General features: G+C 32.6%; 1 protein-coding gene and 1 long non-coding RNA gene across 6 annotated transcripts in view; one reads left to right on the forward strand and one right to left on the reverse strand.

Moving 5' to 3' along the window:
• LOC143253955 (lachesin-like) overlaps positions 1–15,925 on the forward strand; it is a 59,366-nt gene extending 43,441 nt beyond the window's left edge. For 3 of the 5 annotated variants that reach the window (XM_076508615.1, XM_076508612.1, XM_076508616.1), the window contains 4 exons: positions 11,896–12,183; positions 13,419–13,526; positions 13,865–13,948; positions 14,918–15,925. In XM_076508615.1, the coding sequence (XP_076364730.1) occupies positions 11,896–12,183; positions 13,419–13,526; positions 13,865–13,948; positions 14,918–15,009 (572 nt within the window). In that variant the 3' untranslated portion in view covers positions 15,010–15,925. The remainder of the gene's footprint in view (positions 1–11,895; positions 12,184–13,418; positions 13,527–13,864; positions 13,949–14,917) is intronic. The other 2 variants (XM_076508613.1, XM_076508614.1) reach the window with 2 other exon arrangements.
• An 8,132-nt stretch (positions 15,926–24,057) lies between these two features.
• LOC143251484 (uncharacterized) lies at positions 24,058–25,601 on the reverse strand. The gene is made up of 2 exons (XR_013028586.1): positions 25,075–25,601; positions 24,058–24,260 (listed from the first exon to the last, which is right to left on the reverse strand). It is a non-coding gene; the product is annotated as an uncharacterized LOC143251484 (long non-coding RNA).
• Positions 25,602–26,606: the final 1,005 nt, after the last annotated feature.

Genomic DNA, 26,606 nt, shown 5'->3' on the forward strand with positions numbered 1-26,606 from the left:
ATAGTAAAGAGAAGGATTTATCTCCTGTTGAGCCAGATTTAATGGAGGGAGGCCAAGTGGTTATGGCGATCTACTCGTAATCTGAGGGTCGCAGGTTCGAATCCCCGTCACACGAAGCATGCTCGCCCTTTTAGCCGTGAGGGCGTTATAACGTCATTCAAACTCGCTATTCGTTAGTAAAAGTAATCCAAGAGTTGGTGGTGGGTGATGACTAGCTGCCTTACCTCCAGCCTTCCACTGCTAAATTAAGGACGAGTAGCACAGCCCTCGTAGCTTTGCGCAAAAATCAAAACAAACAATTTAATGTAGAAGATTCTCTGGTAGTAGAGTAATATTATGGAGCAAGTCATGTGGCAGTTTGATATATTTGATCTAATAGTCCAAGCTGTTGAAAGTGTAATGGTATGACAGAGATTAGGCATTTTAATTAGAAAGGCTAATCGAATCTAGAGTAATTCGGTTATTTCAAGATGATAATACAGCAATTCACGTTGCTCGTATTTCCAAATTGGTTAAATAAAAGTAACTTTTAGATTTTCCTTAGCTGACGCACTCGCCAAATCTAAGTATGCATTTTTAGGATGAACTTGAACTTCGCATTCATCATTCTATTCTTTGAAAGACATCTGTGAACTAACTGCAAACTGTATTTCTCTATAAAATATGCTACAATAAATGGAAGACTGTCTGGCATCTTGTTCAGTTGGTGACGTGTCGATTTCATGCTATTCGGGCAGCTAAGGGTGGTTGTCTGACATTAGACGAGTGGCTTTAAAATGACCAGTCAGTGTAACTCGATGTAAAGTAATGTCATATGTTCATAAAAAAAATCTTAATTCAGAGTAAGTATACCCTACTATATTTATATATCGGGTAAGTAATATAGTTGTGCAAAACAAGTACGGTTAACATTTCTAATATTTTAGATGTAGCAAGATAAAACTACTGTAACGAAATAACTAATCTTTCGTTTTTATATAAACGGGCATTTGATATTCCGCTTTGTAATCTGAAATGCAAATGAGTGGTTATTCAGTCTGTGCTATATATATATATAAATTTTGTAACATTATGTAATTTTGTAAAACTCCCAGTAGAGTAGAATGGTGTATAAAGCTGCAAGCTTTTGATGCCCAACATTTGGTTTCGATACGTTAAAGCACAGATAGCGTACTGTGTTATGAAATATTGTGGCTGGCCAACGAGAGTTATCTTAGTAGGGTCATCAGTGAGTGGAGATCAAGGGTTCGATGTATAATGTGACCTAGTTAGCTGTAGTAATGTACTGTTTTAATGCCACAAAAATATATTGAAACGAGAAAGCCCAAACTACAAAGACTAAGTTGCTTAAAATGTAAAAAAATTAACCCTACTTTCTCAAGTCACTGAAATTGTTCGTCTGAGCCCGACGGAGGAGTTCTGTGAACGAATAGGAGAGATAAGTTTCGTTATTGTTTGTGTAGCTTTTCTGGAAAAGTGACTTACTTATTCACTTGGATGAAAATTCGTTGAAATGTTAAAATTTTCATTCACTCCATAAACGTGTTTATAGCGATATAGGTGGCTTTATAAGTACAATAAACTTTGATTTTGATTAACCGATACAGTTAAATAGTCATTGTTAATTTATTAGTTACATTTTAAGAATGGTTTCAAAACAGGCGATTTCTATGGCTGCCATTATGTTCCATCACGATTTCTACTATTAAGTACTGTACTTAATGATGGTTAATAAAAACACAATTACTGTGTTATTCTCTTTCATGACATATTACTTTCTGCACTGTTGGTAATGTAAACGTTTTTAGTTTCTCGATACCAGTAACGAACAAGACATTCGAATACCTAAAAATATCTTTGTATTTAGTTTTTTCTCCACTGCACTTTATGGTTTAGGCACATAATTGGCAATACACGAATTTTAACATAAATTATCTGAAGTAAACAATGTTTCATATTGAATTACTATTATAAAACTAATGTCGTTTGCATCACGTTATAAAATAAACTGTTTCATTATGTTTATTTTTAATACTGTATTATTCTATTAAACTGTTTCATGATGTTTATTTTTAATACTGTATTATTCTATACATCGTCATTATTCTCAAATCGTCTATACTTCATAGTTTTACATCAGTAACAACAAACCATTTAGATACATAAAATTTGATATTTCATTTATGCTTTGACTATATCTATGGGGTATAGATATCTATATATTAGCTTAACTTAAAATCTTCATAGCGACACGTATTCTATATTAACATAATGTATTGAAACTAAATATTCTTCATATGCATCATACACGTATCCATACAATAATTTAACTTGCTCTGTATAAACCTGCAATAGTGTTTCATATCACTTTATTGCAAAATGTTCAAACTCTCTCCACCTGTGTATTATATGTATAGCGTTAACAAACTGTAATGTAGTAAAGTTTGACTTTATATATTTTTGGTTTGTTTTGAATTTCGCTCAAAGCTACTTGAAGGTTATCTACGCTAGCTATCCCTAATTTAGCAGTACAAGACTAGAGGGAAGGCAGCCGGTCATTACCACCCACCGCCAACCTTTGAGCTACTCTTTTACCAACGAAGAGTGGGATAAACGGTAACATTACAACGTAGCTACGGCTGAAAGGGCAAGCATGTTTGGTGTGATGGGGATTCGAACCGGCGACTGGGATTAACCTTTCTTCTCTAAATAATTTCAAAGATGGCATCCAATAAATGTACAGCGTTACAATTATCGACTGAAGTGGGATTATTTGGTGAAAATAAAGTAGAACTCTGAATGTGCTTGACGTTAAACCAAGGAATAGTGGGGTTGACGGTCACATTATAACGCTCCCACGGCTGAAAGGGCGGGCATGTTTGGTGTGACGGGAATTCGAATCCGCAACCGTCGAATTACGAGTCGAGTGCCATAACCACTTGGCCATGTCTGGCCGACTTTATATAATAGAAATATATAAATATACAAACATTAACTTATCTTACCTAAAACTTGAATCTCTAAATCAGTGGTGCACAAAGTCCGACCCGCGATATCAAATGGGAAAGTCAAACATAGAGTTCGCGCCTGCTCAAAGATTAAGCGCTATAAAGAATATGCATTGTATTAGATACTGGATGGTTCTATATTTGTGTCGAGCAAAAAAGAAAATTTAATAAGCAAATCTTGTTAATGTCATTTAATCATTGGCGCAATGATGTAATATTTCCGTAATTACGAAATCTCACGCGTTCCAATTGTTCTTCGAGATTTACTTACGAGTTTTATTTTGATATTGTTTCGTAACAAAAATGGCAGCTAATCGTAAAAGAAACGTTGACGACGAAAACCGGCAGTTTCGTGAAGATTGGACTGCACAATGCTGTTTTGTTCAACAACAGAAGAACGTTTATCTGCTGTGTCATTCGACAGTAGCAGTGGCGAAGGTATTCAATATAAAGCATCATTATGAGTCAAAGCATAAAGATTTCCACAACGTTGAAGGTGATGAACGAACAGCTAGAATTGAATCTCTGCGGCGGTCGCTGAATCACCAGCAGAACGTTTTCTCAAAGCAGTCAGCAGATTTAGGTGCAGCATGTGAGGTCAGTTACGATATTTCGTTGATGATAGCGAAATTTGGCCGACCATTCATTGATGATGATTTTGTCAAGCAATGTATGATTACTGCGTCGAAAAAGTTGTGTCCGTAACTAGTTCGCAAGCTATAGACGGTGCCTTTGAATCGAATGACAGTTCAACACAGAATTTCACACCTCTCAGCAGACGTGATAAGATAGCTTACAAATAAAGCAGCCAACTTTGTCTACTTCTCTTTGGCAGCAGACGAGTCGACTGACATCAGTTCAACAGCACAGCTACTAGTTTTTCTTCGTGGTGTGTCGTCATCGTTTGATATCACAGAGGAACTAATCGGCATGGGCTCCATGAAGGGTCAGACAACTGGGTCTACTCTATTCGAGGAGACAGAACGACTGTGTAGTAGTGTTTCATTAGATTTCACGAAACTGGTAAGTTTGATAACTAATGGAGCACCAGCCATGACCGGAGAAAGTAGCGGGCTGGTAGCACTGATGAAGCATCGAGGAAAGCAGAACAGACAGTTGATGAAGTTGCACTGTATAATTCACCAACAGAAACTGTGCAGTAAAGAACTTTGTTTTCAGGCACTGATGGCATTAGTGACGAAAACCATCAATTTCATCAAATCACGAGGGCTCAATCACCGTCAGTTTCGAAGTCTTCTTGAAGAAATTTATTCAGACTATGGTGACCTTTTGTATCACTGTGAAGTACGCTGGCTGAGTCGAGGGAAGATGCTCCGAAAATTCTGGGAGTTGATTGAGGTGATAGAATTTCTCAGAAGCAAGAACAAAGACAGAAATGATTTCCATGACTGATCCAGTATGGCAAGCTGATCTGACCTTTCTGGTCGACATGACGCAACACTTGAATGATCTGAAATTGAAGCTGCAAGGTAAAAATCAGCTTGTCTGTCAGCTTGCAAATCACGTTTCAGCTTTCAGGACAAAGTTGCAGTTGTTCCGGCAGCAAGCAGCATCAGGCAACTTCGTGCACTTTCCCACTTTTCAGTCGCAACTAATGAAGAATCAGGACATTGACACACAGGTTTATGTTGGGAAGCTAGATACCTTGATTCAATCCTTCAACTCACAGTTTCATGACTTTGACCAGTGCAGATTGTTGATAAAACTTTTTGCTGATCTGTTCAGTGTGTCAGTGGATGACTTGTCAGCAGAATATCAGCTCGAACTTACTGATCTTCAGGCATCTGATGAACTGCTTGCTATTTACCGAGAAAACAGTTTGCTCGACTTCTACAAAACGTTGCTCGATACATTTGCTAATCTGAAAGATAACGCACTTGTTCACACTAGTAAGTTTGGCAGCACGTACTGCTGCGAACACGCTTTCTCGCATATGAAACTGAACAAAAACAACACTCGAAATCGGCTGACTGATCATCTGGAAGCAGTCTTGCGTCTTTCAACGTCAAACATCAAGCCAGAGATTTCTAAGCTCGTGGATGACATGCAGCACCATCCATCGCACTGACTTTGTGACAGTTGACGTATCATAACATTTCTTAGAATAATGTGCAAACTCTTTGATGTAATCGTTATTTGTGTGTTCTTAAATGTTTCCATCTTGTGTGAAACAACTGTGGGACGATTTTAATCTTCACTTTTTTGTGGCCCCCAACGGTTACGAGAAGTCTGTTTTTGGCCCCTGACTCAAAGTTTGTTCACCACTGCTCTAAATATTTGTGGTGTGTATCATATTAATTTCTATACCCTTGTTAAACATGCATATCGTGTTGTTTACTGTGTAAAGTGTTAAAACTATAGATATTATCATATCGTGTAAACTAGCAGTATTACAATGTTATTTTAATATGACCTATATTGCTCTGTTTTCATTCTTCAGTTTGGTTTTACCCATGAGCTACGAAACTCGATTTAATTTTGCGCCAGTGAAATATATATGGCAAGGCCGGTACTGTTCTTTGCAAAAGTGTTTTTTACTATACGTCAGAGTGTCGTCTTGCACAGTACTCTCAGATTAAAATGTCATAGTGTAGGAACACTGGAAACTTTATTATTTCTTTGTTACATTATGTGTAGCATACTTCATGAATATCCATATAGTGGTTTAATGTACAATCTACATAGACAACTGTTTTCTGCGTTAACCTAATACATTCAAACTTTAAATGTGCATCGTATAAAAACGTCAACTAACGTTGAATGGCCAAACAAAAACGAAAAATACAATCGTGTATTCAATCTGTAATAATAAATAAAATATTTAAATAGTTGTAAAAATTCGTTATAGTTTGATTATTTACATAGCATACATTATTATTTACTGATGTAATTTTTTCAAATATTATCGTAAGTGACAATCTATACAAAGGACCACATTTCATAGTGGAACGGATTTTATTATTTTAATACCCAGGTTTGTTTTAATCTAATATACATTTACAAATGTATCTAGCTTGTACTGCTAAACGAATATTGCGCAAGTCTCAATTTTTCTTTACATTTATAGAAGATTCCTGAGAGTGAGAATCAACAATGTATGTTTTACAAAAGCACTAGCATATCTTTGAATATTGTTACCAAGTGAACTTTCGAGAATTTCGCTTAAAGATTATAGATGGACTCGCCAAGAGGCTGTTTATAGAATTTTGTTAGATCGCTGGAGTCAGTATACTATAGATCTCGGAAACTATAATCGTGATAAACTCGTATTAATCAGACAACTACAGAATTTAACTAGAATGATTTATAGAGTTTGAAGATTATAAAGCATTCAACTTTGGAGAATTAAATTCTAACGCTGGTATTTTTACGGGGACATGGATATCTTCATCGGTTAGAAGTGAGTTTATAAAGCGCGTAAGACCTACCAAGAATAGAGCTAGCTTGTTTCCTCATCAAGATAATACTAACAGTATCAATCGACTCAGAATTAATTCGCTCGTCGTGACCTGGACCATCGATAACATATTAAGTTCCAGACAGAAGACTGAATATTGTTTGGGAGTTTTTAAAACTTTTGTATGTAAATTATTTGTAATAACCATTATTATAACCTGTACTGTTGTTTGTATATTAAAATGTATTTGTATTAAGTAAGAAAATTGTGAATATTAATCTTGTTGGCAAATATAAATTTAATATATATCGACATTCAATTAACTTTTAAATTCAAATTAAAAATTCCAGTTATTTGAAATCGTGTGTGTGTGTGCTTTCTTATAGCAAAGTCACAGCGCGTTATCTGCTGAATTCACCGAGCGGAATCGAACCACTGATTTTAGCGTTGTAAATCCGTAGAATTACTGCTGTACCAGCAGTGGACTTTGAAATCGTAATACGTTAACATAATAGATAGGAGACTCGTTCGAAATAAATTATAATACGTAACAGTATTAACATGAAACTTCCAAACTAAAGGTATATATTGTATGCATCACATTAAATAGCTGTAAAATAACAAACTGTAAACGGATATAACGCATGTTTAAATGAAAGTTTTTAAATGATATGTTTTGTGTAGACTTTAACAAATTAGCCTATACGCGCAGAAATTTGTACTATCGTTAATCAACCTATGGAAACATTTTTGATCTTATATGATGTCATTTGGATTTATCGTTTTGCATAAAAGCAATACTATAAATCCAGACTTTCGTGGTCTTATCAGTATTCCTGGAATGAACCGTGCTTTATAACACCCTAGAGCAGGAATTATCAAACTGTGGTACATGGGGCTAGTGTTAGTGGTACGTAATACCATTAATATTAAAAAATCATAAAATTTGAAATAAACTCTATCTGATATTCCCCCCCCCCCCACACACACCTTTTCTCACTTATGGACTTATCCCTATACCTTGACAGATTCGCCAGTATTTTCTTTCCATTAAATTAACAAAAAATGTACTACGTATTATCATATCGTGCTAGAAAAGAGTTGCGTTCTTCACATTTATGTATAAGTGTGAAAAAGTATAAATTTATGTTAATTGTTGTTTTTAATTAGTCCTGTGTTTGTGATTTTAAAAACTAAACGTGTGGTACGCGATCCTGAAACGTTCGAGAACCATCAAGTGTCGTTTGAAAATGGTTTCAGTGTACCAGTAGTTTAATAAGGAGATTGTGCTTTATATTTTAAGTAAATAGAAATGTAAACAAAAATTATTAGAAGTTGTGATGATCTATCAGATGCTATGACAAAATATAAATTAGTTTGTATTGCTATTAATCTTTTTCGTTCAGTGTACTGTCAGTTAGTTAGAACACCTAACCAGAAAATTCCAGTTTCTCCTTTTGAAATGTATCCCAGTGTTCGACAGCACGACCTTCAGTCATGTGGTTATTGATAGTGTTAAGCCGAGAAAGATAACATTTTATGTTTATAATTATAAAATGACATAGCACGTGAAATGCTTAGTTATTTGTTTTGATTGGGTTATATACTGCCATGATTTTTAAATTGTATAATTCTTTGAGTGTATTATATTAAATATACACATATACCTAAAGTATCTTTAGGTAAAAATTGTTTAACACCAATTTTTAATTTTCTGGGAGGTGTAACGGGTTTAACATATGTATATTTCAGTTTAGTGTATATTCAGAAATGCATGTAAGTTGTATTGTCGAATATGTATTGCGCATTCCCGCCTGTTCTCTAAATTTGTAGAAGATTCTCGTGCATAAGAATCAACAATATATGTACGTAAATACTAGTATTGTCGCCAGCTGAATTTTCGAGAATCACTCCTAATTAGTATAAAAGATAGCTAGTATAATATTGTTCTGTCGCTACAGTCAGTATACTATAAATCCTGGAAGCTATAATTGTGATAAACACTTATTAATCGCAAAAATATGGATATTTAGCTAGGTAGATTTCGAATAGTTCAACTGTGAGAAAGTTACGTGAGACTAGATCAGAATAGAGCTAGTTAGTATTCCAGCAAAGTGAAGTGTATTTTTATGAACGTGGATTTATTCTGCTTTCTGTAACCCATCGATAAAAGATTTAGTTCTAGACTAAATACAATACTGAGTCTTATTCGTGAAATTGTTGTATATAAATCATTATTTGTAATAACCGTTGTTATAAGTTGTACTGTTGTTAATATATTAAAATATATTTGTGTTAAGAAGGAAAATTTGATTAATATTGACATTCAATTAACTTTAAGATTAATATTTTCAGCTATTTGATATTTTAAGACATGACGTACGTAACACAATAAATTTGAGAGTCGTCTAGATAAAGTATAATACGCAACAATACATAATAGAAAAATCAAATTTTTAAAAGTTTAAATAAATGATAGTCGTACTTCTGCAATACATCATTCATTTGAAAAAAAACCTTTGAAAAAGCACAATTAGTGTTATTATATTTACTTCAAACATAATTTTCATATAGAGTTTAACAATTTAAAAGTAAAATAAGCGAATTAAAAAAATGGCTTTAAAAGTGGATATAGCTTGTTCGTTATTGGAGCAGCCTGCAAAATTACTTCAGAGCTATAAATGTTGACTTTGTGTTGTGAGAGAAGTAAAACAGATAGGGGAAATGCCTCGTATGAAAGAAGTTGATTGTTTGTTTTTGAATTTCGTGCAAAGCTACACGAGTGCTATCTGCACTAGCCGCCTCTAATTTAGCAGTGTAAGACTACAAGGAAGGCAACTAGACATCACTACCCATTGCCAACTCTTAGGCTACTACTTTACCAACGAATAGTGGGATTGACCATCACATTATAACGCTCCAACGGCTGAAAGGGCGAGCATGTTTGGTTCGACAGGGATTCGAACCCGTGACCCCCAGATTAAGAGTTGAGCGCTTTAACCCGCTGGCCATGCCGGGCCAAAGAAGTTAATAACTATCTTCTTGTGGAGTTAGGCCTATCATTTGTTTTGAGGAAATTTTTACAAGAAATAAGACACTTTTGTTCTTATTAAGTGGGCTAGACATTGTACTTTATCAAAGAACCGATCCAGCATTAAAAACTGTTGCAACATAATTTTTGTTTTTGTTTTGTTTGGAGCGTACCAGTAGTAGTAATATGTATTTGTTAAAGGGTGCAAAAAACGAGACTTTACGATAAAATGTTAAAATAACTATATGTAACACAAATTTTGTTCCTGGATAGTATGTGTTATTTTTTAATTGTTTATGTTGTAAAAGTACAGACAATAGCCATTATTCCCTTCAAACTTTGATTTTGTGACCTGGATAATGAAATTTAGATATTAACCTATTTTCTGTGTAAAAACGGGCAAATTTGCACATTTTCATTTACATAAGGTCTGAATAAAACAACATATGAATCAAGATTTACATGCATTTTTACTAAAGTTATACAAGAATGTTTAGAAGTGAGTAGTTTTTTCGAGATTTGCGACTGTAATGTAAATCACTTTCACGTATCAGCCCCATTAAATATAGTTTTCCATCATGTTTTCGTTATACGCTCCCAGGTCACAAAACACAAAAGCAAAATTTGAAGAGAAAATAGGCCTTTTCCATTTACTTTAGTCATGAGCAATTGGGAAATAACACTTTCTGCCAAGGAACAAAAAAAAGTAAAAATTTTGTTACATAGTGTAATATATAATAAGAATCTGTTTGTGTGTGTCACAACTCTTCTCAAACTGCTGGTTGCATTGACTTGTAAGTGAAACCGAACGAAAATTCTCAGCGCTGAGGTTTGCACAAAGGTAAAACTTTTTATTTAAGTCCCGTAAGGGAACACGGATTCTTCGTGAAAACTTTTACGTGGATTTTCTCGAAAGCAGGCCTCAAATTTCGCATTGATTTATTTTATAATAGGCCAACTAATTACTGCTCGTATCATGGTTAAGTAAGTTAATCTTTCAGTATAGGAGCAATGGTTTTAAAGTGAAAAGAGATAAAATACTAATTGAAACATTAAATCTGAATTATAACGATTCTTAAAATATGGGCTATAAACCCACGGGTGCGAAAGTTGCGTATCCAAAAAATACAATAATGCTGTCTGTTGGACGTCCATGTAATTACTTCGCATGGTGTAGATAGATCTTCACCAAAAGATAAATGTAGATTTGTGGTTATAAATGTTTATAGGAAGTTTTTTATGGACATTTGTTTTTCAATTACTTATAATGGAAACAACTTTTAACGTACTAAAATAACCTTTTATTAATTATGAAGTTACATAACTTTTGTCTAGGAGACTGGTACTCCAGCTACTAAAAAATACAATAACGATAAGTCTGAAAGATAAATATTGGGTTTCGATACCCGTGATGAGCACAGCACAGATAGCCCAGGTAGTGTAAAAAATAGAATTCATCTAAAGAGAAGTTTGCATTTTAAAAACTTCTAAATATTGATATTTATAAATATAATTATCATATCTTAAGATTATAATCAGCTCATTAAGAAATTAGATTATTTGATCATACTGTAAATGTTAATGGAGAACGTTTTGTAAGAATTACATTAATTAATTATGAAATAAATGTCACTAAGCAGTGAAAGTGAAGGACATTTTGATTTGAAGGAACATTTTTTTTTCTGCTGCTTTGTAATGAGTGGATTATTTGGTTATAACTTATTACATCGTTACACCGAAAGATACATTAAAATTAAACAATAAAAAAACCAGAATTAACGCTCTCACAACTGGTTGCGTCGTTAATATTTTTCAATTACCAGTTGACAGATGTTTTTATTTGTGGAAAGAAAACTATCAGTTGGAAAGTGAAGGAACATTACACAATGGTGCTATTTACGTAATATAATACATCAAAGTGAATTTATTCCGGTTTTTTTTCTGTCTGGGAAGGATGGCGTGATGAAAAAGCTTCCCTTTATTTTCGCAATCTGTCTGGAAAAAATTAATTAATTATGCTTATTTAACCTCGTATATAACCTTCCCTTTTATTGTAAAATAGTACCCTGAATCTGCTAAAAAAGCACGGGTGTGCTTGAATACAACATTTTTATTCAGGTTATTCATTGTAAAATAATTTTTATTGTTCTCTCATTTTTATTTTTACTACACAAAAACGTGCAGTAAAAATATGAAAGCGCAATAAAATCAGCTTACAACATAAAATCAGAATAAAATGTTACATCTATGGTAATCATGAGTATAGATCTTGTACATTGGTTAAATTTGTATAAACATGCTTGTGTATAATACATAAACCGACAAAAAAAATATTCAGGGTTAATGGGAATTCAGTGCTTCGCAACTATAAATCTTGTCTATAGTCTGATGGGTTAATGATTAAGTTGGATTGATTTTTTTTTTTTTTCGTATTCTAGTTCCTCCAGTGATTTGGGTGCCTACTCAAACTCTGGGTCGACGAATAGGTGAAGATGCCACCTTAACTTGTCACATAGAAGCCCATCCTACCTCCATGAACACATGGATGAAAGAAGTAAAAAACATTCCTGCTGAACATTCTAAATATCAGACAGATATACAGAAACGATCGTATAAACTACTAACTAAATTGACCATACGAGATTTACGAGAGACAGACTTTGGACTTTACAGATGTTTAGCCCAAAACAAACTCGGACAATTTGAAGGAAAAATCAACGTTTATGGTAAGAACTGCATGTATTTAAAATATATATATATATGATTTTTTTTCAGATTATTCACGTATAAAGATACACTAAACAACTAAGTAGCAGCTTTCTCAGGATTAATGAGATTAGTTTTACTGTCGCAACTAATCACTGAAGATTAGGAATTAAGCTAGATAAGTGTATTAGACCTTTTGTTGATCTTCTAGTTCGAGAAGACTATAGCCAATTCATGGTTAAGATCAAGATGTGATATTACATTAAAAAAAGGGCAGGTCTACAGAAGATATGTGAGCGATAGTTACATACTAAAGGTCAAGGTGAATAGATTACAAATAATATACAGAAATTTCAACACATCTTTCCTTTGAAGCATAAGTAAAATCGTCCAATTCCTATGGCATCACGTTATTTATATATCTAAACTCAGTTGCTAATGTAAATACGAAGATTCATGGTTCACGTCCCATTGCCCTAAAGTCGCCTTCCATGCTTTGGGTTGTTAGTACTCCATGAAAGTAATTGTCAAATCTGAAGATTCTGTCAGAGAAGTCCAGTAGTTACCGTTGGGTTCTGTTCATTTCTTCTCTTCCCTCCAGTTTATCAGTGCAGATATTCATGAACTTCTGAAACAAATAATTATTTCCAGCGAGACATCGACATTTAACTCGTTTCTACACTAATCTAAGCAGACAATACTCTGCTTAGTTCTATTTACCATGTTTTCTGTGTAAAGGCTTCATTCTTTAACGTTTCAGCATCTATATTTTCTAGATGATTAATTGCTGATGGATTTTACAGAGATTTGTTTATTTATTTAACTACTTTCTATAAACAGATAGTCTTATAACTGATAATAAATGTATTAAGTACAATGTAACACCACATGTATTAGCTAAGTAAGTGATCTTGTAACTCAGTCGAGCATCTTTAAAACACTTAGTTTTGCCATTCATTGGGGACTGTATATATCTAATGTATATATCTAAAAATATCTCTTAAATGTATTATTCACAGTGAAGAAATGTGGTACTTCTTATGGACATAATGGTTAGATATACATGTTGAATCTTGTAATAATTTAATGTGGTAAAAATAACCAGCGCAGGTGAATTCAAACGAAAACAAAAGTATTTTTCTTGATGTATAAAACTATTTAATCAGTGTCACGCCCTTTTTCAAGGGTTTCTTTATCAAAGCTGCAAATGTTGCTGGCTTGTGTTGATTTCTCTTGTGCATACCTTCTTTTACAGAGCTCCCCCTGAGTGTTACGCAAGTTCTAAACAGTATGTTAGGAGAGGAACTTCAACTCAGCACACATGTACAGACTAATGTTAGAGAAGGGCAACAAGCCAAAATGGGTATCGAATTTTAAACTGTAATATGGTCTTACAGTTTGAAAAGTTGAAACTTATATCGCGAGTTTGCTTTGAATGTAGTAGAGATTTGGATAACAAACCACTAGAGTGACGTTAGACAATAGTTGAAGAAATTAATCAATGAAATATAATTTTTATTAGTGTTAAAAGAAATCTGAATTAGGCCTATACATTTGACCGTTCACTTTCATTTAATTGACTAGTTTCAATAAGAGACAGGACTGTTTCGAATAAGTGACTAAAAGACATAGATTGTTATAAAATAAAATGTTTGTTTTCTGTAATATTCTATGGAGTTTTATATAAGTATTTATTTTCAGAAGAATTCAATTTTTCTACAGTCGTTCCCACTGGTCTTCCCGCTATTGAACAGACTCACAGAAAAGTAGCAGTAATTAAACCAGGTGAAAAACACAATTAAATGTTTTATTTTATATAATAATCATTTATAACTTACTGAAAGTTTTATGTTAACAATACAGATTCTTACATGTTGTCAAAACTAGTAAGAGTCGATAAACTTAATAATTGATAATGATTACTGTTTACATCAGATATGCGAAAAGTATTATTACAAGTTGAACCTTCGCATACTTGTGGCCAAGTGGTTCATGAATCCGAAAGTTCATGGTTCGTGGTCTCTTGCAATTGATTCTATTTCTGCACTTTTAACTCGTGGATGTAGTGTACACGAAATTGTCAAATTCCTTTATTTAATCAGAAAAGAACATTACGCTTTACGCAAAATTTTTTTGGAAAAAAAACCCGAAAATTTTAGATTTAATGTCTTTCATGAAATTGCGCTACCGTTTCGAGACACAGGTGGTTATATGTTCAGAAAAAAATACATTGAACATAACATATGAACCTGTTATACATATGGTACTGCATTTCTCGCGAATTGTTGTGCGTAGTTCATGTTTAAAGTTACAACACTCAAACTTTTCTGTAAATATCATTATCCAACGGATAATTTTCTGTCAAAAGCCGATCTACAATTTTAATAGAATAAAATTGCTGGTTGTCATAAAAATAGCGTTTCTCTATGTATGCACAAATACGAATTGAGTGCCTTTTCAAATTCCCATAACTATGGTGTTCGGATTAATCTGCTATTATATAATTTCGTAGTAAATGCTTATATACAGAAAAGATAAGAATGATAAAATAAACTTTAAATATATCTTAAAATGTAATTTAGAATTGCTATAATCTTAATTACACTTATAAGAATGACTCAGTCGTGACGTGTGCGAACAGTACTTCATAATAAATCCTATTATAAATAAAAAAAACCAGCAAACACGATCACACATAATTTGATATAAATTTACTACAACATAAACATGTATGTTTTATTTGTTTTATTTCAGGTACAGCAAACAACTCCTCTACAAATCGGACAAGTTATATGTACTTTGTTCTCTTTTCCTTGCTGTATTTTACCAGATCAGTGATTAGTTAGTTAATAGAATATTGACACTCGGAAATATAGAAGTGCCATAAAGTTTTCATATCTTAGTTAATTAGTATTATGTTGAATATATTCTTTGAGAAGGAATATCTTAAGTTCCATTTCTCTTTTTTAAGCGTTTAACTATGTAAAAGTTGCACGATTATTTGATTGTATTTGTTCGCCAGGCCGTAAGCAAACCCTCTGGCATAATATTGGTGATTTATTTTATAGATAGATGTAATTTTGAGAAATAGTTATTTCATACATCACTTAACTAGATTTAATAAGTAATATGAAGCCAAATAAAATTTCGTAACCATGAAATATGTGCAGAAAGTTCATCTTTTAATAGAAGCTCAATACCTGTATGCTTGGATAAACAAATGTGTGTCTCGTAAGTCAATAAAACTCATTTCGATAATAAAAAAGGCAAAAGTTCTTTTATAGCATGACTGTGTATTTGACTCTGTGTGTCCAATAAGTTGTTTCAAACAGACAATGTATTTGATTGTTTGTACCCAATAAGTTGTATAAAACAAAAGTAAGTTTTTCTAATCACTCCTATGAAGCATAAATGAGACCATTACCTAACATATATCACTATATCTAGGTAACTCTTTAGGTTATCGTTTTAGTATTATTAAATCGTTAAAAATGTTCGTTTTTTTTCTCGGATTTGTAAAGTTTTTACTTATATACTCTGTAAAACAGTCTCACAAAACAAAAATAAACTATGGAAAGTCTAAAAATAACTGTATTCATTTTTTTTTCTTTTGAGTGTGTAAAAAATAAAAAGAAGAAAAGAGTTTTTAAGTCTCGTATTTCGTTATATATATTTTTGTGTAACCTATACATTTTTGACAACAGGGTATTCTTAGAATCTTTATATTATTAGCAGAGAAAGTTGTAGACAGATGTGCTGTTAAAATAAAATTATCGACTTTTTATTATCATGAGTTTTATTTTTAACCCTCACCAGATAAAAGTTTATGGAAATCACTAGATAACTTACATTAAATCCCCTGGCGGCTCAGCGATAAATCTGAGAGCTTTTCCTTCTAAAACTTAGATCTCATTACCTGTGGTGGGAAGAACACAGACAGCCCGTTCGTTATCTGTTTGCTCAACATCAAACTAATCTCACCTTATAATAAAGAAAGATTTGAAGTCAAAATTATGTACAGAGATGTCGCAACGTGCGACTAATTTGAAGTTTGGTGTATGCATTGACAAAGTTATCAAAAACAGTATTGGAAAAAGAAGTTATAGTGAGGTTATGACGATCGAAGATCATTCGTTGTCTTGGTTAGTAGTCTATACGATCACTTAACTCCAGTTATTAATTAGACTCGCATACGTAGCTAACTGTATACTAGTAACTACCTAGCTTTATTTGCGCTTCGGCTGCAGTCATCATAGAAGCCCTCAGAAGAAGTTTCTGTATTAGTACCGGCTGGGGTATGATCACGGGTCTTCAGAAGCCACAACGTAATTCACTATCAGTTAGTTCACACCAAATCGCCTAAAACCCAAAGGAGAGAAAAAAGTATTGTTTATAACATCCTATATGAATGTGGATTTCAACGCATCGAAGAACTTAAAAAAGGTTAGAATTCGGGAACATAATGTACATGTAAGACTATAATAATAATATATATATACACACACATGCAACAGCCAATTATGGTAGGCAAGGTTGTATGATAAACTAAAATTATTCTAAAGTAATAGAACATAAACAACACATGAGAAATATAATAATAAAATGTCTTCCGTATTTGCCTAAGTGATATACACGATGAATCCAGCGTGGAAGTCGCAAAACGTGTCTGGTTTTAACGCCCGAAAGTTGCTGAGGTATTAGAGATTTAATTAACATTTGCATAAACTGGAAAGCTTATTTCGCATTTCGTTTTGGATTTCAAAGCATATTCTTGGACTGGAAAAACGTAATGTTCATAAAGTGCTTTTAATTCGGGCTATTGGCAATTTTTTTTTAATAATGAAGAAAGTTCCAAATAGTAATAAAGAACATTTATTTGCTGGATTTAATATTCAGACTAGCAGTTTGATTTAGGACATGAAATTACAATGTTTTCTAATCTGATGTGTTTGTAAGAATAAACTATGGTTTATTTAAAAGTACTATACATTTTACTTTATTTTTTACTTCTTGCAGATTGTTACTTTAAATATTTTAGAAAGCATATAATATATTTTAACATTGAACGCAAGTGCTATGCTCATAAGTTACGAACCCAAAAGAAAAGATATCACCACACCCATTCACTTTTTTGGTGAAACTTAGCCACCGTTAGCAAACCGAGATGAAAAGCAGTCTTTTTTGCTTTTTACTTTAGTACTCGTTTTAATGTTTCATATGTAATAATTACTTGATAAATTTCCAGGCTTCATGTAATACGTAGGTTCATGAGTAATAAGTAACTTTTTTATTGGGTTTCACATAAGTTAGTATGACCTGCTTACGCTCGTTTAATAAAGTTAACGAGCTGAATGAAAAATGCTAACGTACAGGAAGCCAAAAGTGGCTTCATTGTAAGAGTGGAGGATTTTATAATTGTTCAATGTTAACGGTATTCATTTGCCTAATTTGGTTCAAAGAGCTGAGGGAGGGGTTGTGTAACGTGATGTAAGGTGGCCAAATTCCTTTTAAGGAATTTTTTTCATTATAAGTGACGTTCCGAATACATTTTCATGCTTAAGGTTATACTTATAAGTGATTGAATGTCATTTACATAACTGAAATTAGAAAATGAGTGTTTAGGGACTGGTATAACAGATCTACACACGTGGTCATAATTTTAAACTTTGAAATTATTTGAGTGTAAGTGTATATAATCTAGAACCTACATCTGTCTATATATAAATATATGTAGACACACACATACATACGAAAGTTTGCGGCGGCGTGTAAAGTAGAAATTACCTTAGTACCATTAACGTTCAAACTTCTTAAACTTTTCGTTGTGTGAAATCGCACGTGAACTAGATATGATCGTATGTAAAATTGGCGTAAGTTTTAAAATTAGTTAAGCACTTATAATTGAATTTGATGGCTTATCAATTACAAAGAGTTATAGGAGATGTTTTTTTTCTAAAATCTCAATGTAAAACTTTTCCTTACGCATAGCAACATTTGGTAATTGATCTCACATCTCAAGTGCATCCTTTATGAACTTGTAACAGCGTATTATTTGTTACAGTGTGCTGTAAATATGTGCAACATTGACAGAAAAATGTTTCATTTTTAATTCCAATTGTCTAATTTATGCAATAAATATAACTTTTATCTGTAGTTTAGTTTATAAATGTGTTTGTTTGTTTTGAATTTTGCGCAAAGCTACTCAAGGTCTACCTGCGCTAGCTGTTCCTAATTTAGCAGTGTAAGACTAGAGGGAAGGCAGCTAGTCGTCACCACCCACTGCCAATTCTTGTGTTACTCTTTTACCAACGAATAGTGGGATTGACCGTCACAGTATAACGCCCCCACGGCTGAAAGGGCGAGCATGTTTGGTGCTACAGGGATTCGAACCCGCGACCCTTGGATTACGAGTCGAACACCTTAACCCATCAGGCCATGCTGGATTGTATTATAAATCTCTAGTGAACTTCTACTTTATTGCTGTGGTGTTTCAAAAGATTTTAATTCATATCTACGATTTATAGTTTTTTTTTTATCTCCGAATGACGGTTAAATCCCACTGTTAAGTCAGAAAAGACTATTCCAATAGCTGGCGGTGAGTGCTCCAAACTAGTTACAATCCCGTCTGACTATCAGCTTAAAACCTTTGGATGATCATGAGAAGAAAACTCTAGTGTTTCTCTAGATGAAATTCTGAAAAAAAACAGACTGAAAGAAACTCAGACTATGCCTTTTGTGAGAATGAATCTAAATAACTAATCAACTAATTCTGGTAAAACTAACGTTTTAAATCGCCCCAAATTATTATGCAAGCCCAAGAAAGATGTAGTGTTTAAAACACTCTCTTTAGTCAAAACCAATAAAAAGCCTAAATGTAAGCAGAATTTCAGATCGGACTTTGGCGAATGTTTACATAATACAGTTGATGATATCTCAAATTGTATTATAGGCCGCCTGGAGAATTACTTTTGACAGCAGGAGATAATTTAAAACAACACCTTTAAACGTTCTGAGCTTGATTGGATTGACTAGGAAGACTATGATAATATGAATGTAGCAGTTACATATAATATATCATCACGTTTTTCAAGCCAACGGTATACGCTTATCCACCAATCGGCTAAGAAGACTGTGATAATATGAATGTAGCAGTTAGATATAATATGTCATCACTTGTGACAAGTATTGAATATGTTTTTAGGAGACCTAAGAGTATAAGATCCAATTTCGACAAGGTAACACATAATTACACTATGTAATGACATGATGCAAAAACATTTACAAATAGAAAAAGCAGGACATGTTGGTGGCAATAATGTATAATAATTAATAATGTATAGTAATTATAGGAGTGATTAAAAACAAACAGTTGCGTAGGTGTGCCTTAATAAATGAAACGCTATGTGTTTATAAAGTTTCCCTTGATTTGAATAAATAATGCTATAAAATCCTTAAAATCTCATAGCGTCACAAGATGTGATTCCAAAACATAAATGTAACATATTTGAAACAAACTCATTGTGTGTGATTATAGGATAAAAAAATTCCTAGGACTTGACCTTATCAATTTCCCGTACAAGCATAGTTGTAAAAAAAATAATTGTATATGTATGATCTACCAAAGAAAATGTCGTGTGTTTTATGAAAGAACAGTTGTGTAACTATGACATAAAAACGAAAATTATAAGTTTTTTAAAGCCTAACCGTAGGCTATTAAACGTGCTATAAAAAGCCCTTGAAAATCTACACTTAGTTTCATTCTGCTAAAACCAGTCTAAGAATGAGAAAGGTTTAACTTTGAATATTTTACTACATTATGCAAAACACAAAGGTAAGACTAATCTTTGTTAAAAATTATGTTCATTGTTTTGTCTGTTATTTCATACACTTTTCAGACTTACTGATAAACAATAACTATATATTAATAACAATTAAGACATCTAAGAAATGTTTCAAATTCACTATTCTTTTCCATGAAAGAAATTTAGTGAACATCCCCAGTCACTCACGGTACAACAACGTGGGTTATAATCATACCTTTCCAGGAAAGACAAACCATCTGAATATTCACGTGCATATCCACTGGGAAGCAACATGTATTTTGCGATTTTTCTGTTTCATGATGAAATGAAGATACGCATTCATCAACATAGAGTCTACGGAAATGGCACATTATACTCCACCAAACAAGGTGCAATATTTACACATTTTAATTGGTAAGAATTTACACAACTGATAACAACAATTACCAGGTACGTGCATTTAAAATATAGTGAGTATTTTGGTCTGAATCACCATAACCATATTATTAGTGTTGTATGTGATGAGTCAAAAATTGTCTATTTTGTTTATAGCCCCATATAATATTTTAATGATTATAAATCAAGCGTTACGTCTTTGAAAAAGTCAGAATGTTATTGGTTATGTGAACAGATCCGTTTGATTGATTTGTACTTAAATCAAATAAAACAAACATTCAGTAACTACATCTAATAGAATCAATGATAACTTAAAAAAAATTGTTAAACAATGTATATTCTGAGCATGTGTCTCTTGTCATGCAGGAGTTTAGAAGGAAGAGTTTTCTTATATGACATGTGGTGCTAAATTTATACCAGACTTAACTTCTTGTTTTCATAAAGTTCCTGCTGTCCTTTTCAGAAAACGGTTGAACGAATAAGTTGTTTAAAACATCTCCTAAACCTTGACCTCGTTACCATTAAATACCTGCAAAATATGGTAAACCATTTCCCATCTAGTAATCTTAATACGTCTCATAAATCACTAGGTCATTGTATTAAGGCATATTCGTGATGATGGCAGTGGAGCAAATGATGACTCTCCCATGTTCAAATGGTATACACCAACCCATGTCATTCTTTATGTATATATATATATTTATTTATTTCAACTATCTAAAATCACTTTTTAGATACAAGTTTGTAATGACGTTTTGTAAATGTTTCAGTGATCATGTCTTCAACATGATTTTTGACTTTATTTAATGATTCCTAACAGTGGCATCTGTGCATCACCAACAGCACTAGATTCTACAATATCTGAGTAAACATAGAATGGATAAAATTCTCCATGCATATAAAGATTATGTAGAAGCTATAGTGGGCCCTAATATTATATGATTATTTTCAAATCTGAATAGTACAGATAATAAAGGATCAAATAATATAGAAGATTCCTTTTTCATATTGACACTTACTTTTCTAGTGAATGGACTGTAACCGAATACGGGATATGTGACGGATTTAAGAGCTTAATCTTCTAATTGTTTAGTATTTTAATCAACTCTTCAGGCTCTTTGTAATAATCATGTTTGGTATAAATTATTTTATTGGGAGCATCATAACCAAGAAAGAAAGTGATAATTCTGTATCATCAGGTACATTATACCAATTAATGGGTAATGTAGTTCAATCAAGGCCACTTCTTATAAGCCCTTCAGGTTAATAGAAATCAGAAGATATGTGATATAATTCGTCAAGGTATAGAGTTAATATTGGATAATGTCACATACAACTAATGCATGTTGAATAATGCATAATAGAATTATATGTAACATCTTATGATGGCAGCCAAATCAGGTCGACTTCAGGGATCCAACTAGTAGAAGTATCTGGATTTGTTGTCCATTTAACAAAATACTATTTTTGTTTATCCCTTCTTCATTTATAGAGTATTTGTTCCACAGCATGTAAATCATTTAAGAACTTGATAACACATTGTCATTAGATTCGTAAAATGGTCCATCTAATTCTTCTTCAAGATAATCTTGCAGTTCATACATTGGAGTTTACCTTCCAATTTCTTGTGAATTGTAAATATTTCGTATGTATACCCAGGCATTTATCTTTTCTTAAATTGACGTTTTGCTTTACTAATCTGAATTTGATCACTTACATGGAATTGAAATTTTACTTTTATGTGATATTTGTAGAAATTTTTGTTTGTTTATGGTTAAGCAAAAAACTAAATAATTGGTCACCACAGGTATCGAAGCTTGGTTTCCACCGTTGTAAGTCTGATTAGTGTGATTATCGTCTAATGGCCTCATTTTAATATAGTGATGATACAACTAATAATAGGAAGTAACTAATTTTTTAACACTACTATGCACTTGAATATTCCATGATGGGTAAAACAGCGCCATTTAGCTATAATAATGTGATTAGAACATTCAACAATATAAGCTTTTGTTTCCTTATGTTTTGTAAAGATATGAATGTCTTGTTTTTAAGAAAACATTAAAACAGTCTAATATTAAATTTTTATTTCATCATCGGTGTGAAATTTGTTTGTTTTGTTATCTTTGAGTTTCGCGAAAAGCTACACGAAGGCTATCTGCGCTAGCCGTCTCTGATTTATCAGTGAAAGACTAGAGGGAAGGAAAGTAATCATCACCACCTACTACCAACTCTTGGGCTACTATTTTATCAATAAATAATGGAATTGATCGTAAAATTACATGCTTCCCCACTGCTGAAAGGGTGAGCATGTTTGGTGTGACAGGGATCCGTTTGAAGTTTGCAAGGTTTTCGACCTTGTTTTGAAATCTGTTTGAAGGCATTTAATTTCTTATTTTTGATTAGAACAACCCATGCATATTTCGAAAACTCATTACTACACGTTAGCAAATATACTTACACTGTTTGCTATAATGAAGTAAGTTAGATAGATCTACTGAATCAGCCTGTCACTAGTCATCAATACAAGAAATGATCTATTTCTTGAAAATAAGTAGATTGTAGAGTTTTATTGATATTATTTGCTGCATGTAATGAATTTCAACCAACTTTTCTCTTTGGCTTGCCACTGTAGCAGTAGTTATAATTTGACCTTTACAGCAGACAAAGTTAAACTTTAGACACGTGACATTATTAACAGGATTCAATGGTTCACAACAGCCCATGACAACACTCGAAAAACAAGTGATTATATAATATAATGTTCGTTTATTAAAAATGAGCTCATTTCAGTCTTTCAAAGGTACAATCTTTGTGCTTCGTGCCCAACCATCTGTCTACATTTCCGACAACTTATTATGGGATATTCATTTCTGTAATACATCATTGATCAGATATGTTGCTGTTTGAGACAGACCTTCTATTAATCATTGATCATTCTATGATACCTCTACACTTCAATGTATTAAGTTTAATAATGCGTCAAGTTTCTTTTTATATTTTAGAGATACGCTATGAATTATGTTCAAACTTTTGCATTTGAAAGATTTGATGACGTTGCTACAGCTGATTTAACATCTTTACTTTGTCATCTCCAGATAGAGTATTATTACAGATGACAAATTTCATATATTTCTCTACAAAGCTTAAACTTTTATGGATGAGTTTTTCATAAACTTTAGGTTTCTAAAGCGAATGTATTATTTCTTCAGGAATGATAATCATTTGTTTTTGCATTTTCTGTCTTAAAGCTTTGCAAATATCTTGTCTTGTCAATCTACCAAATAATGAAAATATTAGTGCTGTAAGTATCAGTAAAAAATCCTCCTTTCTGTATTAGTAAGTTTCTTTTCTGTTCAACAAATGTTTGCTTATCAGTCAACTAACTCAATGATTTGTATCATCTAAGTTTCTGCTTTGGTATGTTCATTATGAGAACATTACCTTTTTAATAATTTAAAGCACATTCACAAATACAAGTTATACAATTACTGTTAGTTCCAGCAATCATATCTTTAATTTCTTTTCGTGTAGTTTCAGTTAATATTCAAAATAAATCCTGGTGTTGTTTAACTCTAGGTGCTATAAATAAATAACAAATAAATAACAAAATAAATGAATAAATAACAAAAAGAGTGTGTGAACAACAAATAAATCTATTTATTTACACATTTATTTATTTATATAGTTACTGAGTTTTTCAAACATTATACTTTATTTCATTATTATAAATTGGACAGTGTGGAGTTGATTTATAAAGTTGATTAACTCTAAAACAACAAGTTGACTCCAAATTAAAGCAGAGAACTTGAAAGAGATTTTACAAATAGATATTCTCAATGGTTCCATTTTCCCAGGATATTTTGTGAATATTTCTTGTCACCCAGTCACATCTGTATCTGAAAGAAATTGCATTATAAATGGTTGTTTAAATAAAACCACTGGATAAACAACTGAATGCTAGTTCTCGAATGATGTATGATCCGTCCTTCAGATAAAAATTCTTCAATATCTATCACGGCTGAAGACATCATGATTTATGGACACATATCATTTGTGCAAATACATTATTATCTCGTTTCCAGTTTTTAAATGTAATTGGTCAAGAATGTCCAGTTTCAAATCAATAATTAGATATCATAACGGATGTCAAGTTGTATTTTGGAGGGCTTCTTCAAAGTATTTGACATATGTCAGAATAATTTGTCTCACTAAACATTCAGCTAAGACTTATCTCTCACATTTTTAAGCAAAATTATGTATTAAGAGTTTAAACTAATGTTACACGTTCTATACCCTAATGAGATAGATTTTGTACAACATAAAACATGGTTATATTTGAATGGTAATTTTCAGGTGTAAAAATGTTGGGAAGTCCTTTAATTTCCCTACTTTCACACCTTTACGTCACTGTTCTATTTAATTCTATTAAATTACAATACACTTGTCGTTGCTCAAGAATATGTATCAGAATATTCAAATGTTTCGTTCTTCCTGAAAAGGTATGATTATGACTCACGACGTTGTACCTTGAGTGAGTGCAACAGTTTACCAGATTCCTGTTATGGAAAGCACTGGTAAGTTTGAAACATGTCTTACATGTCTTAGTTGCTATTAATATATAGTTATTGGTGATCAGTAAGACTGGAAAATGTATGAAACAACAGATACAACAATGAATGAAACAAAATTTTTAACAATGGTTAGTCTTACCTTTGTGTTTTCTATAAAGTAATAGATGTTCATGGATAAGTTTTTCTCTTTCTTGGAAGCCCAGGATGACCAGGTGGCTAAGGCACTCGACTCGTAATCTGAGGGTCACAGGTTTGAATCCTCGTCACACCAAACATGCTCGCCCTTTCAGCCGTGGGGGCGTTATAAGGTTACGATCAATCCCACTATTTGTTGCTAAAAAGGTAGTCCAAGAGTTGGCGGTAGGTGGTGATGACTAGCTGCCCTTCTTCTTGTCTTTCTCTGCTAAATTATGGACAGCTAGTACAGATAGCCCTCGTGTAGTTTTGCGTAAAATCCAAACAAACAAACAAACAAACACTATCTTGGACTGGTTTTAGTAGAATGAAATTAAAGAGATTTTCAAGGGCTTTTTATAGCTCGTTTAATAGCCTATTGTTAGTCTTTAAAACACTTGATGTTTTCGTTTTTGTGCCATTCTTACACAACTGTTCTTCTATAAAATACATGACATTTTTGTTATTAGGCCATACTTATGCAACTATTTTCTCACAACCATGGTTACACAACAAATTGACAAGACCAAGTTCTACGGTGTTTTTCTCAATCTGTACTTACATAAAGAGTGGAGGTCATTTTGAATATTTCCATTTGGCAACACATCTTGTAATGTTATGAGATTTTTTCAAGGATTTTTAGCATTCTTTATTTGACTCAAGATAAACTTTATAAAACACAGGGCATTTTCATTTTCAGATTATATCTATACACCTGTACTTTTTTAAAACCATGCCTATAATTATTATCTATTATTGCAGGCAATATATCCTGTTTTTACTCTATATCATCATTTTGTGTTTCACGACATGAAATACTATTATTATGTATGTTATCATGTTGAAACCGGGTCTGGCTCTTGGGTAGAGTTACGTCATTAGAACCTATCATTACGTACTGTAATTATGTATGTTACCTTGTTGGAATTGGGTCATACTCTTGGACCTTGTGAAAACATATCGTTCCTTACTATAATTATGTATGATTGATTCGTGTTACCATGTCAAAATTGGGTCATGGCTATTTAATCCTATTATACCATCTAACAATGTGAACACAGCAACACGCCCCCTGATGTTTTAACATACGTATTAAGCCAATGCCCTCAGTACATTATACTAGCTTGTCGAAATTAGGTCAATATCATGTTTGTTCACTTCCGGCTCCCGATAGTCATCGTAACTACTACAGTGACTCATTTCCAACACAATTCAGTGCAAATTTAGATAGGTAATGTTAACAATAAAGTTAAATGTGTATTAGTAAATTTATACTTGTCTGAAGTTATCCGTTACTTTATTAGAACATTAATAATTTTTGAAATAAATATTTCTAGAGCTAGAAATTGTAATAAAATTGTTTTCACAAAAAACTTTAAGTTATAGCTAAAATAATAGTTAAAAATAGATAAATAAAGCATTTTAAACCAAATATCGAAGAATATATTTCTTATTTTTGTTGTCTAAATAAATACTATAAATATTATTTCATGAAAC

This window comes from Tachypleus tridentatus, chromosome 6 (genome assembly GCF_004210375.1).
Source record: "Tachypleus tridentatus isolate NWPU-2018 chromosome 6, ASM421037v1, whole genome shotgun sequence".
NCBI classification, from domain to species: domain Eukaryota; kingdom Metazoa; phylum Arthropoda; class Merostomata; order Xiphosura; family Limulidae; genus Tachypleus; species Tachypleus tridentatus.